Source organism: Thrips palmi, unplaced genomic scaffold, assembly GCF_012932325.1.
Source record: "Thrips palmi isolate BJ-2018 unplaced genomic scaffold, TpBJ-2018v1 HiC_scaffold_18, whole genome shotgun sequence".
Lineage (NCBI taxonomy): Eukaryota > Metazoa > Arthropoda > Insecta > Thysanoptera > Thripidae > Thrips > Thrips palmi.
In genome coordinates this window covers 10,916,606-10,929,237 of record NW_023144627.1, presented here as the reverse complement: position 1 = coordinate 10,929,237, position 12,632 = coordinate 10,916,606, and the positions used below count along the sequence as shown (strand labels likewise).

Here is a 12,632-nt window from a genome sequence, read left to right as displayed (position 1 = left end):
TTTCATCAGTCGAGCTGGAAAATGGATACATTTGCAAAGGAACGCGCCTAGCCCGCCAGCCCCGCCAGCCTCGAACCTTTCATCAGTCGAGCTGGAAATGGATACATTTGCAAAGGAACGCGCCTAGCCCGCCAGCCCCGCCAGCCTCGAACCTTTCATCAGTCGAGCTGGAAAATGGATACATTTGCAAAGGAACGCGCCTAGCCCGCCAGCCCCGCCAGCCCGGTAGCTAACTTTTTAATGCGTCTCCTGCCGGGGGTGTCACGGTGGCTTGCAGGGAAGCTCTAAGTACAAGGTCGGAAAACAGAGCTAAAAGGGCCTTAGAAAATCAGTACTCCCGGCAACTTTCGCTGTTGTAATGGGATAGTAAAGTGAAAGTTCTTGTCATTTTTATTCTGTTTTCTAGGGACAAGAACGAAGTCTTCTTGGCACCGTATCACACTGTAAAATCGTTTAATTGAATTAACTCAAGTTTCGACGATAGTAACCGACTAAGAGAGTACACGAAGGTCAGTTCAAAATGACTACAACAGTTTTCGTCATTTTAAATAAACTTTTTTTTGTGGTGTGGAATTCATTATCCGTCATTTGCCTCCGAATTTCTTGGCGAATTCGTCCAGCGGCACCATTTTTCCGCCAATGCCGACGGGGCGGACCGGCGACGGTGGCGGCGGCGGGTCAATGTGTGTGATCTTTCCGCCAGTGCGTCGTTCGTACACGGTGGCCTTGGGGACCTTGATGGCCTTGGGCTTGGCGGCCTTGATGGCCTTGTGCTGGCTGGCCTTGGGCTCGGGGCACGGCCGGACCGGGCGGCCGAAGCAAATGCCCGGCGCTGCTGCAGCGGCCTGGAAGCAGAGGGTTACTGCAAACGCACCGAACGCACACCTTAAAATTAATTTTTAATTTTCTCGTTATTTTTTGTAAGAAAAAAATCTTAACGCAAGAAAATGTTTATTATTACAAGAAAACAAAGTTTCAATCCAGAAAATTTTTCTTTAAAAAAAAAATAAAACACAAGAAAAGTTAAATTTTTTCTTGATTCAAGAAGTCATGGGTGGAGATCGGGGGAAGGAAATCACGAGAACTCCAGGCGAGAAGTGTGGAATAAAAATGGACACGCTGCAACCGAGAGGGAATCTTTGTTTATTGACTGATGTGCAGTGGCACACGTTTGCGGTCCTCGAGCGACATGGCGTGGACGTGGAGGAACGTCTTTGCGAATTGTTCCTCCGCCGCAGTGTACTTGCGCGGGCCGGGTCGGCCGCCGGGTCGGGCGTCGGGTCGGGCGTCGGGTCGGGCGTCGGGTCGGGCGTCGGGTCGGGCGTCGGGTCGGGCGTCGGGTCGGGCGTCGGGTCGGGCGTCGGGTCGGGCGTCGGGTCGGGCGTCGGGTCGGGCGTCGGGTCGGGCGTCGGGTCGGCCCCCGGGTCGGCCATTCGGGCTATGGCGGCCGGGTGGGCCGAGGGGGCCAGGTCTGCCGTCTGGGCGGGGTCGTCTGTCTGGGTCGCGTCGGCCGTGTGGTCCGGGTGGGCTATGTCGGTCAGGTGGGCCGTGTTGGCCTTCTAGGCCGCGTGGACCCCGCAGGCCGTCTATCCTGGGTGGACGCAGGTCACGTGGGCCAACATCAGGTCTGCCAGGTCCACCTGCCATCGCGGCCTGCCAACCATGTTGCCACATCAGTCCGCGAAAGCCCCCACCATCCACCAGTGTCGAAGTGTCCAGAAGGGAGGCCTTTGACCGCAGCTAGATTGGATGCAGTGGCCGGCCAAAGTCAGCCGTATTGGATTTCCAACACTTTGACAGCTTTCCGAAGACGGCCCTCAAATAATCTCAAATAATCCCTAATAATCCACAAAATCGTCTAAAATTTCCCGCAATCGGTGATATTTGTAAATCAAAACTAGTCACATGTAATCAATATCTCTGTAATTTGAATAATTCAGTAAATCAGTGTATACATGAAAATCTTAAGTTGGTTAGGGGTGTTGTCTACTCACTGCGAGGCACAGCAGGGCGAAGACGAGAAGCAGTTTGACGGACGCCATGGTGGAGAGTCCTGGCAGGAATGGCTGGTGGGTCGCTATGAGGCGGTGCTAGGCGGTGCTAGGCCACGACAAGGCGGTGCTAGGCCACGACAAGGCGGTGCTAGGCCACGACAAGGCGGTGCTACACTCTAAATGTAGGGTGCCCAGTAACTGGGCGCCTTTGTCGCCCGCCCCACTTTTTAGGGTGCCAAATGTCGCCCAGTTTCTGGGCACCTTTGTCGCCCAGTCTCGGGGTGGACAAATCATACAGTAACCGGCCCTCTCCCAGGGTAGAACATGTTCAGGTGTCTAGTTCCTGCGCGACTGAGGTGCCTAGATTCTGGGCACCTTTGGCACCTCAGTCGCTGCTGGTCCATGGGTGGAGGCAGGTTCCTTAATGGTTTGTCCACCTCGAGACTGGGCGACAAAGGTGCCCAGAAACTGGGCGACATTTGGCACCCTAAAAAGTGGGGCGGGCGACAAAGGCGCCCAGTTACTGGGCACCCTACATTTAGAGTGTAGGCAGTGCACTTCGACACGACTGTGCTGTCCGCGGCCACCACGTCCAACACGACGACCATCAAACCGACAACTCCCGCCTCCTTGTTGTCGCCGAATTTCCCCGAATCGTGACTCATGTCTCGTCGTCGCAAAATTGTCGAACATGAGTACAGTTTCAAGGTTTCCGCAGGGAGAAAAAAAGAACATGGGTGTTTTCCTGGTTTCCGTTTGCGCGGGTCGACGCCCCCCCGCAGCGCGTCGCGGCGCGTTGCTCGGACAGTGATGGCCCATAACGGACATGAGAGTCTTAATTTGCATTTGGTGCGACCCGCCGCCGCCGCCGGGCCTGCCTGCGCTTTTTACGGCCAATTTTTCCTTCTTCTTTTTTTCGCTCCGCGTAATGAATCTAGGGGGCGATGGCTCCACGAGCACCTCTCGTTCACATAAACCAGCGGCCACAACCCGATCGTGACTGTGTGTGTTTGTCCGCAGAGTGTGTCTGGCGGAGTGGCGGAACGACTGCAGGGGGAGGGGAGGGGCAGGGGGGAGGGGAGGGTCGAGGGGGAGGGGGAGGGGGAGGGGGGAGGAGGAGGAGCAGTTTTAATTAAAACAACCTGCCCGGCGCATCCTTACCTCGCGCCCCGCCTGGCGTTCAGTCCGGCCACTTCACCCGGCCGGGCCGGCTTGCAGGCTTGCAGGCTTCGGCTATACGCAGGGCCACTGGTTGGTCCGCTTAATGCCCGGCCTGGCCAGCAGACGACAGTCGTTTCCTCGCTCTGTCTCTCTCGCACCCGCAGGGGACGCGCCGTGAGCACGAGAGAGACAGAGCGATGGAAACGACTCTCGGAATCAGTCTGCAGCCTTGCCGCCCCGACGCTGTGGCGCTGCGCACAACGCCGTTAGAGTGCTGTGGTCGAGCTCACCCCGGCCAGCCGACGTCATCATACGTTTCAGTGCGGCTGCTGGCTGGCTCACTGTGGGCCAGAAGACCGGCGGAGGCGGTCAAAATCCGGGACGCGTTTTGAGCTCCAGAGTCGCTAAGTGGGACTCGAACCGAACGTCTGACCCCACCAATGGATTGCTCTCCGAACGAGGAATCTATTGGTGGGGTCACACGTTCGGTTCGAGTCCCATGTAGTGACTCTGGAGCTCAAAACGCGTCTGAAGTTTTGGCCGCCTCCACCTCCACCGCACCGATACGTATCAGAAAAAGCTGGCAACATTCTCAGCGAGTGCCGTTCATTCGACAGTTGGTCTAAGTCTGCGCCAGCTTCCTCCGCGTCTGCGATTGCACTGGGAAATAGCAGCCAAGCGCCTGTGTTTACCCGGGACGGCGACACCGTGAGCTGCTCCGATATTCGCGACTCGGCACACACCTGAGGCAGTCAGGGGGGAGGGGGAGGGGGAGGGGGTGGTCCCGACGCCCCACACTGCCGTTTGGTGTTGCGTTGCCGCCGTCGCCGCGACGCGCGATATTGCCTGTGCAGCACGCCGTCAAGGCCGTGGCCTCGGCCAAGGCCGCACCGAGACCACGCCGTCAGCCTCCTTCAGGCCTCATAAACACAGGTACAGCAGGTAAGGCAGGCGAAAGGCCGAAAGGGAAGGCGAGGCGGGGCAAGGCCGCGGGACTTTGGTCTCGTGGGTCACCTACACTGGCAGCGTGCTGGCCGTGCTGGCTGGCACGCCGTAATGACGATTTCAGCCGGCGGCCCCGCCCCAACTTTGGCGCGCTGTGCTCCCATTGGTCGGCACTGCGCCGCGCCTCAAAGTATAGCATTCCCTGGTCGGACGGCCTGGGCCATGGGCCGGGCCGGGCCACTGCTAGGCTCCAGTGGCACCGAGACGGGTTGTTTAGTTCCAGCGAGGCTCGCAGCGAGGCGAGGCAAACCGTGGCGGCAGCGGCGCCGCCCCATCGCTGTTGGCGGCCAGGCGCGCTCCGAAGACGCTTCCTCGCTCTGTCCCTGTCGCTCTCGCGGGGCGCCCCGCTCGGGCGCGAGAGAGACAGGGCGACGGGGTGGCTCCCCGGATTCGGCCTGCAGGGCAGGGCGCGGCTAGCGCGGACCGGCCCAATGCACAGCTGTCCTTGAAAGGCAAAGTGGACCCGGGTCGGCCTGCCCGGCCGCCCGGCCGGGGGGCCTACTCGGGAAGGCGGCACCTCGGAGTTTGTTCCCCCAGGTCCAGTCCGCCCTATGTATATGGGGCAGGTCCGGCCCAGCCTGGCTAGGTCAACGCGGTCGCGGGGCGGGGGAGGGGAAGGGGGGAGGGGAGGGGATCGGGGCGAGGATTGGCGGGGAGCGGGATCGGGGGGGGGGGAGAGGTAGGGACAGTCCCTCGCAGGGAGTTGCCTCAGCCAAGCAGCCAGCAGGGGAAGCAGGCCTCCACCAATACGGTAGGCTTGAGTCGCACAGTCCCCGGGGAAGTCCTGCCTCGAGCAGCAAGGGCCGGAAGCGGGAGAGGGAGAGAGAGAGAGAGAGAGAGAGAGAGAGAGAGAGAGAGAGAGAGAGAGAGAGAGAGAGAGAGAGAGAGAGAGAGAGAGAGAGAGAGAGAGAGAGAGAGAGAGAGAGAGAGGGACCGGCGTCGCAAACACGGCGGCGCCGCAACAGAGGCACAGCTTTGCACCTCTTTACGTGCCACCCACCACTTAAAAATTAGTTTGGCAAAGTTGTGCGTGCCCGCCCTGTCCGCCCTGCCCGCCGCACCGCGCTGCACCACTGCGGAAGGGAAGCCCTCAGACCCTCTCCAGAAGGGCCGCGCCCCACCGCGCCGCGCCTCCACGAAAAACGACCGTGGCACGCCAAGCGACACCCTCCGCGACGCCGCGACCCGGCCCGTGAAATTCCAGAGCGCTTCCCACTTCTCGTCCTGCACTGCGAACAAAGTGTCAACATTTTCAAATGCGCTATAACGCCACTTCATTTTTTCTGTGAGCGTCCACACAGATCGATCCTGTCTCAGCGGCAGATCACAGTGCAGCAGGAGTTGTGGACCGCATCTGCCAGGACGTGGGTTCAAATACCGCGTGTGTACAAACTTTCTTTTTTTGGCCCGTCCCGTTTATTTTTTGTAAAAAAATGACGGAGGGACGGGCATATAGTATGATCCCTGCTGTGCGTCCGTTCGTTCGTCCGTCCGTCCGTCCGAGGACTTCCCGTGGTCCGATCTTGACCAAATTTGGTATGCAGCCTCCTTGGGTGACCCTAAGAACCGCCCGGTGGCAGCAAATCCGATCCGAGCCCCGGGGGCGCTGCTGCAGGTGCATCATGGTCTACATGGGGTCGAGGAGGATCTCGGCAACGGATGCAGCTAGGAGGGCATGTAGGGGTATCTTTGGAATCGGGGCGACGAGAGAAAACCAATGGTGCCAGTTTCGAGCGAATCGAAAAACTTCGGACCCGGGTTCAAATCCCAGCGGAGTATTTTTTGAACATTCTTTTTATTCGAGTTTTTGCATTGTTTTTGATGTTTTCGAGGGTGCTGATGACGAAAACGACATTTATTTTAACCCCAGACTCAGGTTTAATTCCCGTCAGGGTCAAACATAGGCGAAATTCGTACGTTTCTTAATGTACGGGACGGGCCAAAGTTGCCGATGTATATCGCTACTTTTTTTTTTTTGACGTTGTCACGATTTGCCCTGAACTGCAGGCGCGCGCGCAGGGGGTTGGGTCAGGTCAGGCGACGCCAACCCCCTCCTCTCCCCCTCTCCGTCCTCCAATACCAAAGGTCGTGGTATATATGGGCCGGCCGTGCACGGCTGGCCTAGGCTGGCCTGGTATGCATGCATACACAGCATGAGCCGAGCTGACATTTCCCGTGGGACCGCCGGGATCGGGTCTACGTCCTGGAGGCCTAGCTCTGCGCCAGCTTGGCCCAGCTTGGCTCAGGTCAGGTTAGGTTAAGTCGGGTTAGGTTAAGTCGGGTTAGGTTAAGTCGGGTTAGGTTAGGTTAGGTCAGGTTAGGCCAGGCGACGGCCCCGGATGTATGCTCGGTCCGCTCGGTAAATCTTGCCGGCGATAATGAAACCCACGGGCAAGGCCGGCAAGGCCCAGCCCAGAGAAACCAAATTATTAGACGGGTGCTCGCTCAGCCTGCTCCCCGCTCGCCCCGCTTGCCCCGCTCGCCGGCGTTCGGCATAGTTTCCTCTGATTGCCCTTCCGCGCCACCGGCCACTTAAATTTCTAAAGGGGTTTCGAACCATTTTCAAGGCAGAGGGGGGGGGGCGTACTGGAACAATAAATCCATTCGGACGAAAGACAAAATCACCGACTTTGTGTACTGCAGCGGGGATGCTGGTCCAGTCGAAGGGGTTGCCTACCCGGCACGGCGGCAGCTGCCTCATTGTAGAGCCGGCCCAATGTTTTTACCGTAGCCTGCGGACTTCGCGCGGGAAACTTTGCTGCACTCAATAAATAATCGTCATTTTCTCAGTATTCGCTAATTTTACGCTTCGATCTTTCCCGAAGACGTTGCGTTGGCTTCGGTTGCCGCGGCGCGTGCCGAGTCAAACAGGGCATCGTAAGTTAGCCCCCCGACACCTAACCCCAACCTTTGTGCTTTGTGGACAGCGCGCTTCAAGCTTCAAGCTGATCGCGAAATGACAAGTGTTGTAGCGAAGACGAGCTGTCAGAGAAAGCGGAATGAACCGTCTTACCTGTTGACGGCTTGATGACATGATGCAAGTTTGAGGAACTCGAAGGCCGGAGAATGTCACCGTCACCGTCGCCAGCTGATCGACTTCTGAGAAAGAGAAAACAGTTGCCGTTCTGTTTATTTACTTCAGCTTGACAGACAGCCGGCTGCCAAAGTTTATTTTCCTTTCAGTGACTGTGTTTTTAGTTGAATTTTCACTGATGGACGCGAGTTGTGCCACCATGTCCAGCAAGGAGTGGAAAAGGAGCAGAACCAAGTATCATATAGAGACTATTTTCTCTCCAACCAAAAAGCCTCCCGAAAGTCTAACCTCCGCAAGTGTGTCATACAATGACAACAATTGTCAGTTTTCCTCTGAAAGCGGCTTTTGCGGGGGTTACATTATCATAGACTATGAACCCGTGTTCCAGCAAATCAGTCTGCTTGTCAAATGCAGGATATGCTCCGGAATTGTGACGTTTTCAGTGACAGAAATGTGTGGACTTGGATTCAAACTTGTTTTGGAATGTGAAAATTGTGGTGTGCTGGGTAGAATCAACTCTTCAAAGCTGGTTGGACCAACACAGAACGATTATGAGATCAATGCAAGGAATGAGCTAGCTTGCCAGTACTTGGTGGGCTCAAGGTAAGAACAATTTCAGCCCTACCTATCTGTGCGCAAACTGCGTTGTAAACTTATTTGATTCACGAAAGCTGTCCCTAGCTTGCAAGCTAACGTTTGGTCTATCTCTCTTATAATGGACCTGTGATATGGATGTATCATCTTCCAATCATGACTTCATTTATTATGTTTCCTATGACTTTGTCAGCGACAGCATCAAGGCAACACAACCTAACTTATCGAGTCAAGCCAATACAAATATCGGAATATGTCAGGAACAGGAGCTTTTCAGCGACCCTCTTGGTGTGCAGGATGAAACGAGGTACATGTGTGTTTGTTAGGTTTTAAAACTCATTGTGCTTACTTGTACATGGGACAGAAAAATCTCACCACAGTGCGCTTCATTTTAGATTGGGTGACCAATCAACGGGTGACTGTTCTCAAAGCACACAAGAATTTTTCTCCGGAAACGAATGGTCAAACCACAGCATGTTTGATGGCTCTCAAGCAAACGCCTTGCCAATAGCTCAAGGAAACTGGCAAATTGGTAATTTTTGGTTTTATTTAATGAATTAAATTAATATTCTTGGTCACCAATCATTTATCCAATGGCAAGTGGTATGCTAGGACACCATAGTATGATGTGAATTATGTTGTCAGGACCATCTAGTGATAACGTCAAGAGTGATAACGAGTTTGAATCTGATGATGACGATGACGATGATGACTCAGAGGGAAGCCAGCAGCCTTCCCTAGACTTTCAAAATGCTACACAGAACAACTGTGTCACTTCAGAAAGTCACACACCTTCAAAGAAGCGAAGAAGAGCTGTGAAGGCAAGTAGATAGACTTTGTAACTGGTTTGGACTTTTTTGTCAACATCTGAATGCCTTATTTAAAATAAATATTAATACTTCAATGCAGAAAGCAAGAGAGGAAGGACAGCGTCTGACATCTGACACTCCTTTACCGGACTTTTCCTCATATGTACTAGAAGAGTTATTGAAGCCAACACCACGAATGAATGTTGTACTTCCACCTTGTAAAGCTCACATAGTTGCAGTAACTGGTGATGAATACCCTACCAAAAAAGAATATGATATATTTTGCCTAAAAATGATTTTGGCTTTCCCATCTCTGAGAGACCCAGACACTGACCATGGTTATGTGAGTAATGAAGTCCTTACAGCAATCCAATTTTGCCATCGTAACTTTAATCAAAAATAGTGATAAAACCAATCACTGTTGCAGGAACGCTTTAAAAAATCATTGAGTGCTTCTTTTCGGGCTAGGAGAAGCTACGAGAAAAATATAAAGCCAAGTAGAATGGTCAAAAGGTCTGGCAATATGTGGTGAGTAAATTTTATATTTATTGCTCTTGTCAATCTTACTCAAATTATAAACATGTCCTTTTTAATTTTTTTTCTAGGATGTCTACCTTAGGTGAATCACTTCCTCTTGGTGTTGATGCTAGCAAATTAGATTTTTGCCCACAACCATCAACAAGCAATTCAACTTTAGGGAATAGGTCAGAAGATGATGAGCATTCAAGAGACATGCAGAGGTCTCTCTCTGAGAGCGGATGGCAAGAAGATAGCGATTCAGAAGCCAGTGATCTCAGTGGCTCGAGGCCCAACATAAAAAGGAGGCGCAGAGCTGTAAAGGTTGGTTTGGCTTTCTGTTTGATCGATCAGAGGTGTATTTGATGAAGGGGCTCCAATTCACAAATGTTTCTGTTCATACTTTTTGTTTTCTTCATTTTTAGAAAGTAAGAGCTGAAGGACAACGCCTGACATCTGACACACCTTTACCTGATTTTGCTCCTGATGTCTTAGCAGAGCTTGCAAAGCCTGCGCCAAGAATGACAGTGGTACTTCCAACCTGTAAGGCACATATTGTGGCTGTCACAGGTGATGAGTATCCAACTAAAAAGGAGTATGACATATTTTGTCTAAAAATGATTCTAGCTTTCCCCTCATTAAAAGACCCAGATACTGATCATGGATATGTAAGTATCTCATTCTCATACCTACAAAAAAAAAAGCTCTTTGAAGGATTTTAATATTAAGCTACTTAATTTTTTTCTTGATTTAAGGACCGCTTCAAAAAATCCTTGAGTGCCTCATTTCGTGCTAGAAGGAGCTATGAACTTAACAAAAAGCCCAATAGGCTTAAAAAACGGTCATTGGCAATGGCTATGCAACAACCAGGCCCTCAAGCCAATGAACTTAGGTATTGCATTTTTCAATTTGTTTTAAATTTTTAATAAAAATGAGGGTAAGAAATGAAAAGAACTCATGGATGTGTATGTAGTAGGTTCCACCACCCTCCTCAAAATACGATGGATGAGGAAATGAGGATGGCTGATGAAGAGCTGGCCAACCCTGATTGTGATATTAAACCAGATCAGATACAATACCTTATAGAAAAAAGTTTTAACCTGAGAAAAAAGGCAGTCTCTTCTCCTGGCTTTGATGTTTTAATGTTCCTTGAAACCTATAGACATTTAAGTAACTTTGAAATGGTTAGTACTGTATGTGCTTTACAACAGTTTTATATCAAAATGGTTTTTAATTAATTGTGTCTCTATCACAATAATGATTTGTTTACAGTTGTTGCATGAGTACTCCCTTGTAGTTGGAATTAGTATAGAAGAGTTGAGAGAGAACTTTGATGAGGGTTCTTTAGTCCTCACAAAAATGTTTTGGGAATCTTCACAATTACCTTCTACTAATGAAGACTTAAGAAGAGTTCAAGTTTTGGTACAGCTTCAGGAGCACTTCCTTAATCAGAGGCATCCAAGACCAGACACCAAACCTCTGTTTGTGATCAAACACGTGAGTTATTTAGCATTAACCTTCACCTAGTTTCCACGCTGTGTTGTGTTTTGTTTAGTAATTCCACTTGAACTTTGTACATTTCAGCAAATGGCAGCATTTAATGACGGAGACTTTAGTTTCCGCAGCACTGAGGTTCCATGTGCTGTAGTGCTAACCAATGATGAAGGCCGCATTTCAAAGCTAATGGTAACATTCCGAGACAGAATAGTGATGGAGAAGTACTTAGCTTCAGCATTTGATGTATGTTCATCTCTACTGGCGTTCTTCTTTATTTTAAATGTCAAGTACCCACCAGTTTATTTAGACAACCTAAAGGCTTTGGAGAGATTGTTAAACAAAAAACTTAGTTTTGCATCTCTTCAAACAACAATCAGTAGTCCTTACAGTAATTATGTTAAGCTTTATGATGCTAAGTTAAAAGAGACAATGCAATACTTCCGGCCAACTGAGTAACATATTTAAATTTTTTTAAATGTTTTTTTTTAAACAAAAGATCTTTCTTGGTTCCTGTTTGCTTCTCTCCTTTTCCCACAAATTTTATTTGTTTGTTGTTTTGTTTTCTATTCTATAAGATGTTTATCCTGTGTCTCCCTCTGGGGCATTTTAAGGAAATATACCTTTCCAAAATGACAGTCATCTTAAAATTTTATCGCCTTTTTTCAAACCTTTAATTTCAGATGGTCTTAATTTTTTTCTGAGAATGAGACTTGCGAACAATATAACCAGCGATGTTTCTTGTCCTTAAAATGTACCTGTAAAATTTGATTGTTGTTACCCAAGACGCTTTTTCGCTTTTTTTTCTACGAAACATTTTTTTATGTATTTTCTGAGGGTTTTCTGCAAATACATCTTGTAAAACTAAAAGGCGAACTTCATTGCGGATACTCTGTCCTATTTTTCACCACAGCGTCCGCGTTTTGATAGGGCTACTCCAGCAACCGCCCCCGCACTGCAGAGGTGGCCGCACTGGCGGCAGGCGAGGGGCTCCACCGCGGCCCCCCGCGGCCCCGCGGATGAGTTGAACGAACCCCTCCCCTCCCCCTTCCCCCGCGGTCGTAAAGGTGTCCGTCGTTTGTTCGATCCCAGTCCCCAGCCAGTGGCTGTAGCTGCCGGTGCACAGTGGGCCAGAAGACCGGTGGAGGCGGCCAAAAGATCTCGACGTGTTTTGAGCCCCAAAGTCGCTAAATGGGACCCGAACCGAACGTGTGACCCCACCAATGGATTGCTCTCCGAACGAGGAATCCATTGGTGGGGTTACACGTTCAGTTCGAGTCCCATTCAGCGACTCTGGAGCTCAAAACGCGTCGGGACTTTTGGCCGCCTCCAGCGGTCTTCTGGCCCACTGTGCGGTGGCACCGGCCCAGTGCGACGCGGACACGGGACACGGCTCTGCTCAGAGCCACGCACCCGTTTTCCCAAACTGAATCGAACGGACCCTCCTCCCCCTGCCTGGCCAGGCCCGGCACTTTCCCGAGGATGACGCTCGCCGCCAGCAAGCAACGCAAGCAACAAGCCCCCGCATGACGTCACCGCGACCACGATTGGCCCACGAGTGTCGTGTCGTGTCGAGCGTGCCGCGGCCGCATGGCGGCAGGCCGAGCTGCCCGAGTTCGTGTTAGACTAGGCGGGCCGATAGACACAGGCCGGCCTGCGTCATTTGCGGCCGCGAGCCCGCACACAAAAAATGACAACAAGGCTGAAAAAATTTGATAAAATTATTTATAGATCGTAGAGTGATGGCGGGATTCGATCTCTGGTCCTTAAGAGGAAATGGTACACCTCCCCTGAAGCGGCATTTCCAGGGACGCGCAGGGACCTCTTTCTAACGCCGTCCTGGCCACACCGTTCGAGATATCGATATGAAACTTGACACACGGGCTCAGATGGGATCAATCTCAATGACGGTGCGTTCAAAAAATTTTTTGAACGCCTAAGTTAGGCCCCAGGGCAGTCCAGTTCTGGTCCAACTTTCGTTCACAACAAGTCCTAAGAAAATAGAAATATCCAAAAAAGGGCCAC

The 12,632-nt window shown here is 51.6% G+C and overlaps 1 protein-coding gene and 1 long non-coding RNA gene across 4 annotated transcripts; one reads left to right on the top strand and one right to left on the bottom strand.

Annotated features, from left to right (window-relative positions):
- Positions 1–1,379: 1,379 nt before the first annotated feature.
- Positions 1,380–2,545, bottom strand: LOC117644614. Its single transcript, XR_004587670.1, has 3 exons — positions 2,531–2,545; positions 1,995–2,142; positions 1,380–1,653 (listed from the first exon to the last, which is right to left on the bottom strand). It is a non-coding gene; the product is annotated as an uncharacterized LOC117644614 (long non-coding RNA).
- Positions 2,546–6,861: 4,316 nt separating this feature from the next.
- Positions 6,862–11,477, top strand: LOC117644613. Of its 3 annotated transcripts, none has more exons than XM_034384222.1 (12): positions 6,862–7,797; positions 7,982–8,095; positions 8,184–8,320; positions 8,434–8,609; positions 8,698–8,940; positions 9,025–9,125; positions 9,203–9,437; positions 9,539–9,781; positions 9,869–10,005; positions 10,090–10,297; positions 10,386–10,610; positions 10,698–11,477. In XM_034384222.1, exons 1-12 carry the CDS (start codon positions 7,373–7,375, stop codon positions 11,064–11,066), a joined length of 2,613 nt encoding a protein of 870 aa, XP_034240113.1. In that variant the 5' UTR covers positions 6,862–7,372; the 3' UTR covers positions 11,067–11,477. The 3 variants fall into 3 exon arrangements, with proteins under 3 accessions (XP_034240113.1, XP_034240114.1, XP_034240112.1); XM_034384223.1 differs by having other exon boundaries at positions 6,863–7,797; positions 9,025–9,110; positions 10,087–10,297; XM_034384221.1 differs by having other exon boundaries at positions 6,865–7,797; positions 10,087–10,297.
- The last annotated feature ends 1,155 nt before the right edge of the window (positions 11,478–12,632 follow it).

Excerpts from the sequence above, each read along its gene's own strand:
- LOC117644613 (XM_034384221.1), top strand. The coding sequence starts at position 7,373 with ATGGACGCGAGTTGTGCCACCATGTCCAGCAAGGAGTGGAAAAGGAGC. Across the intron at positions 8,610-8,697 it reads AGCGAAGAAGAGCTGTGAAG|AAAGCAAGAGAGGAAGGACA; the intron begins GCAAGTAGATAG and ends ACTTCAATGCAG. Across the intron at positions 10,298-10,385 it reads ATTTAAGTAACTTTGAAATG|TTGTTGCATGAGTACTCCCT; the intron begins GTTAGTACTGTA and ends ATTTGTTTACAG.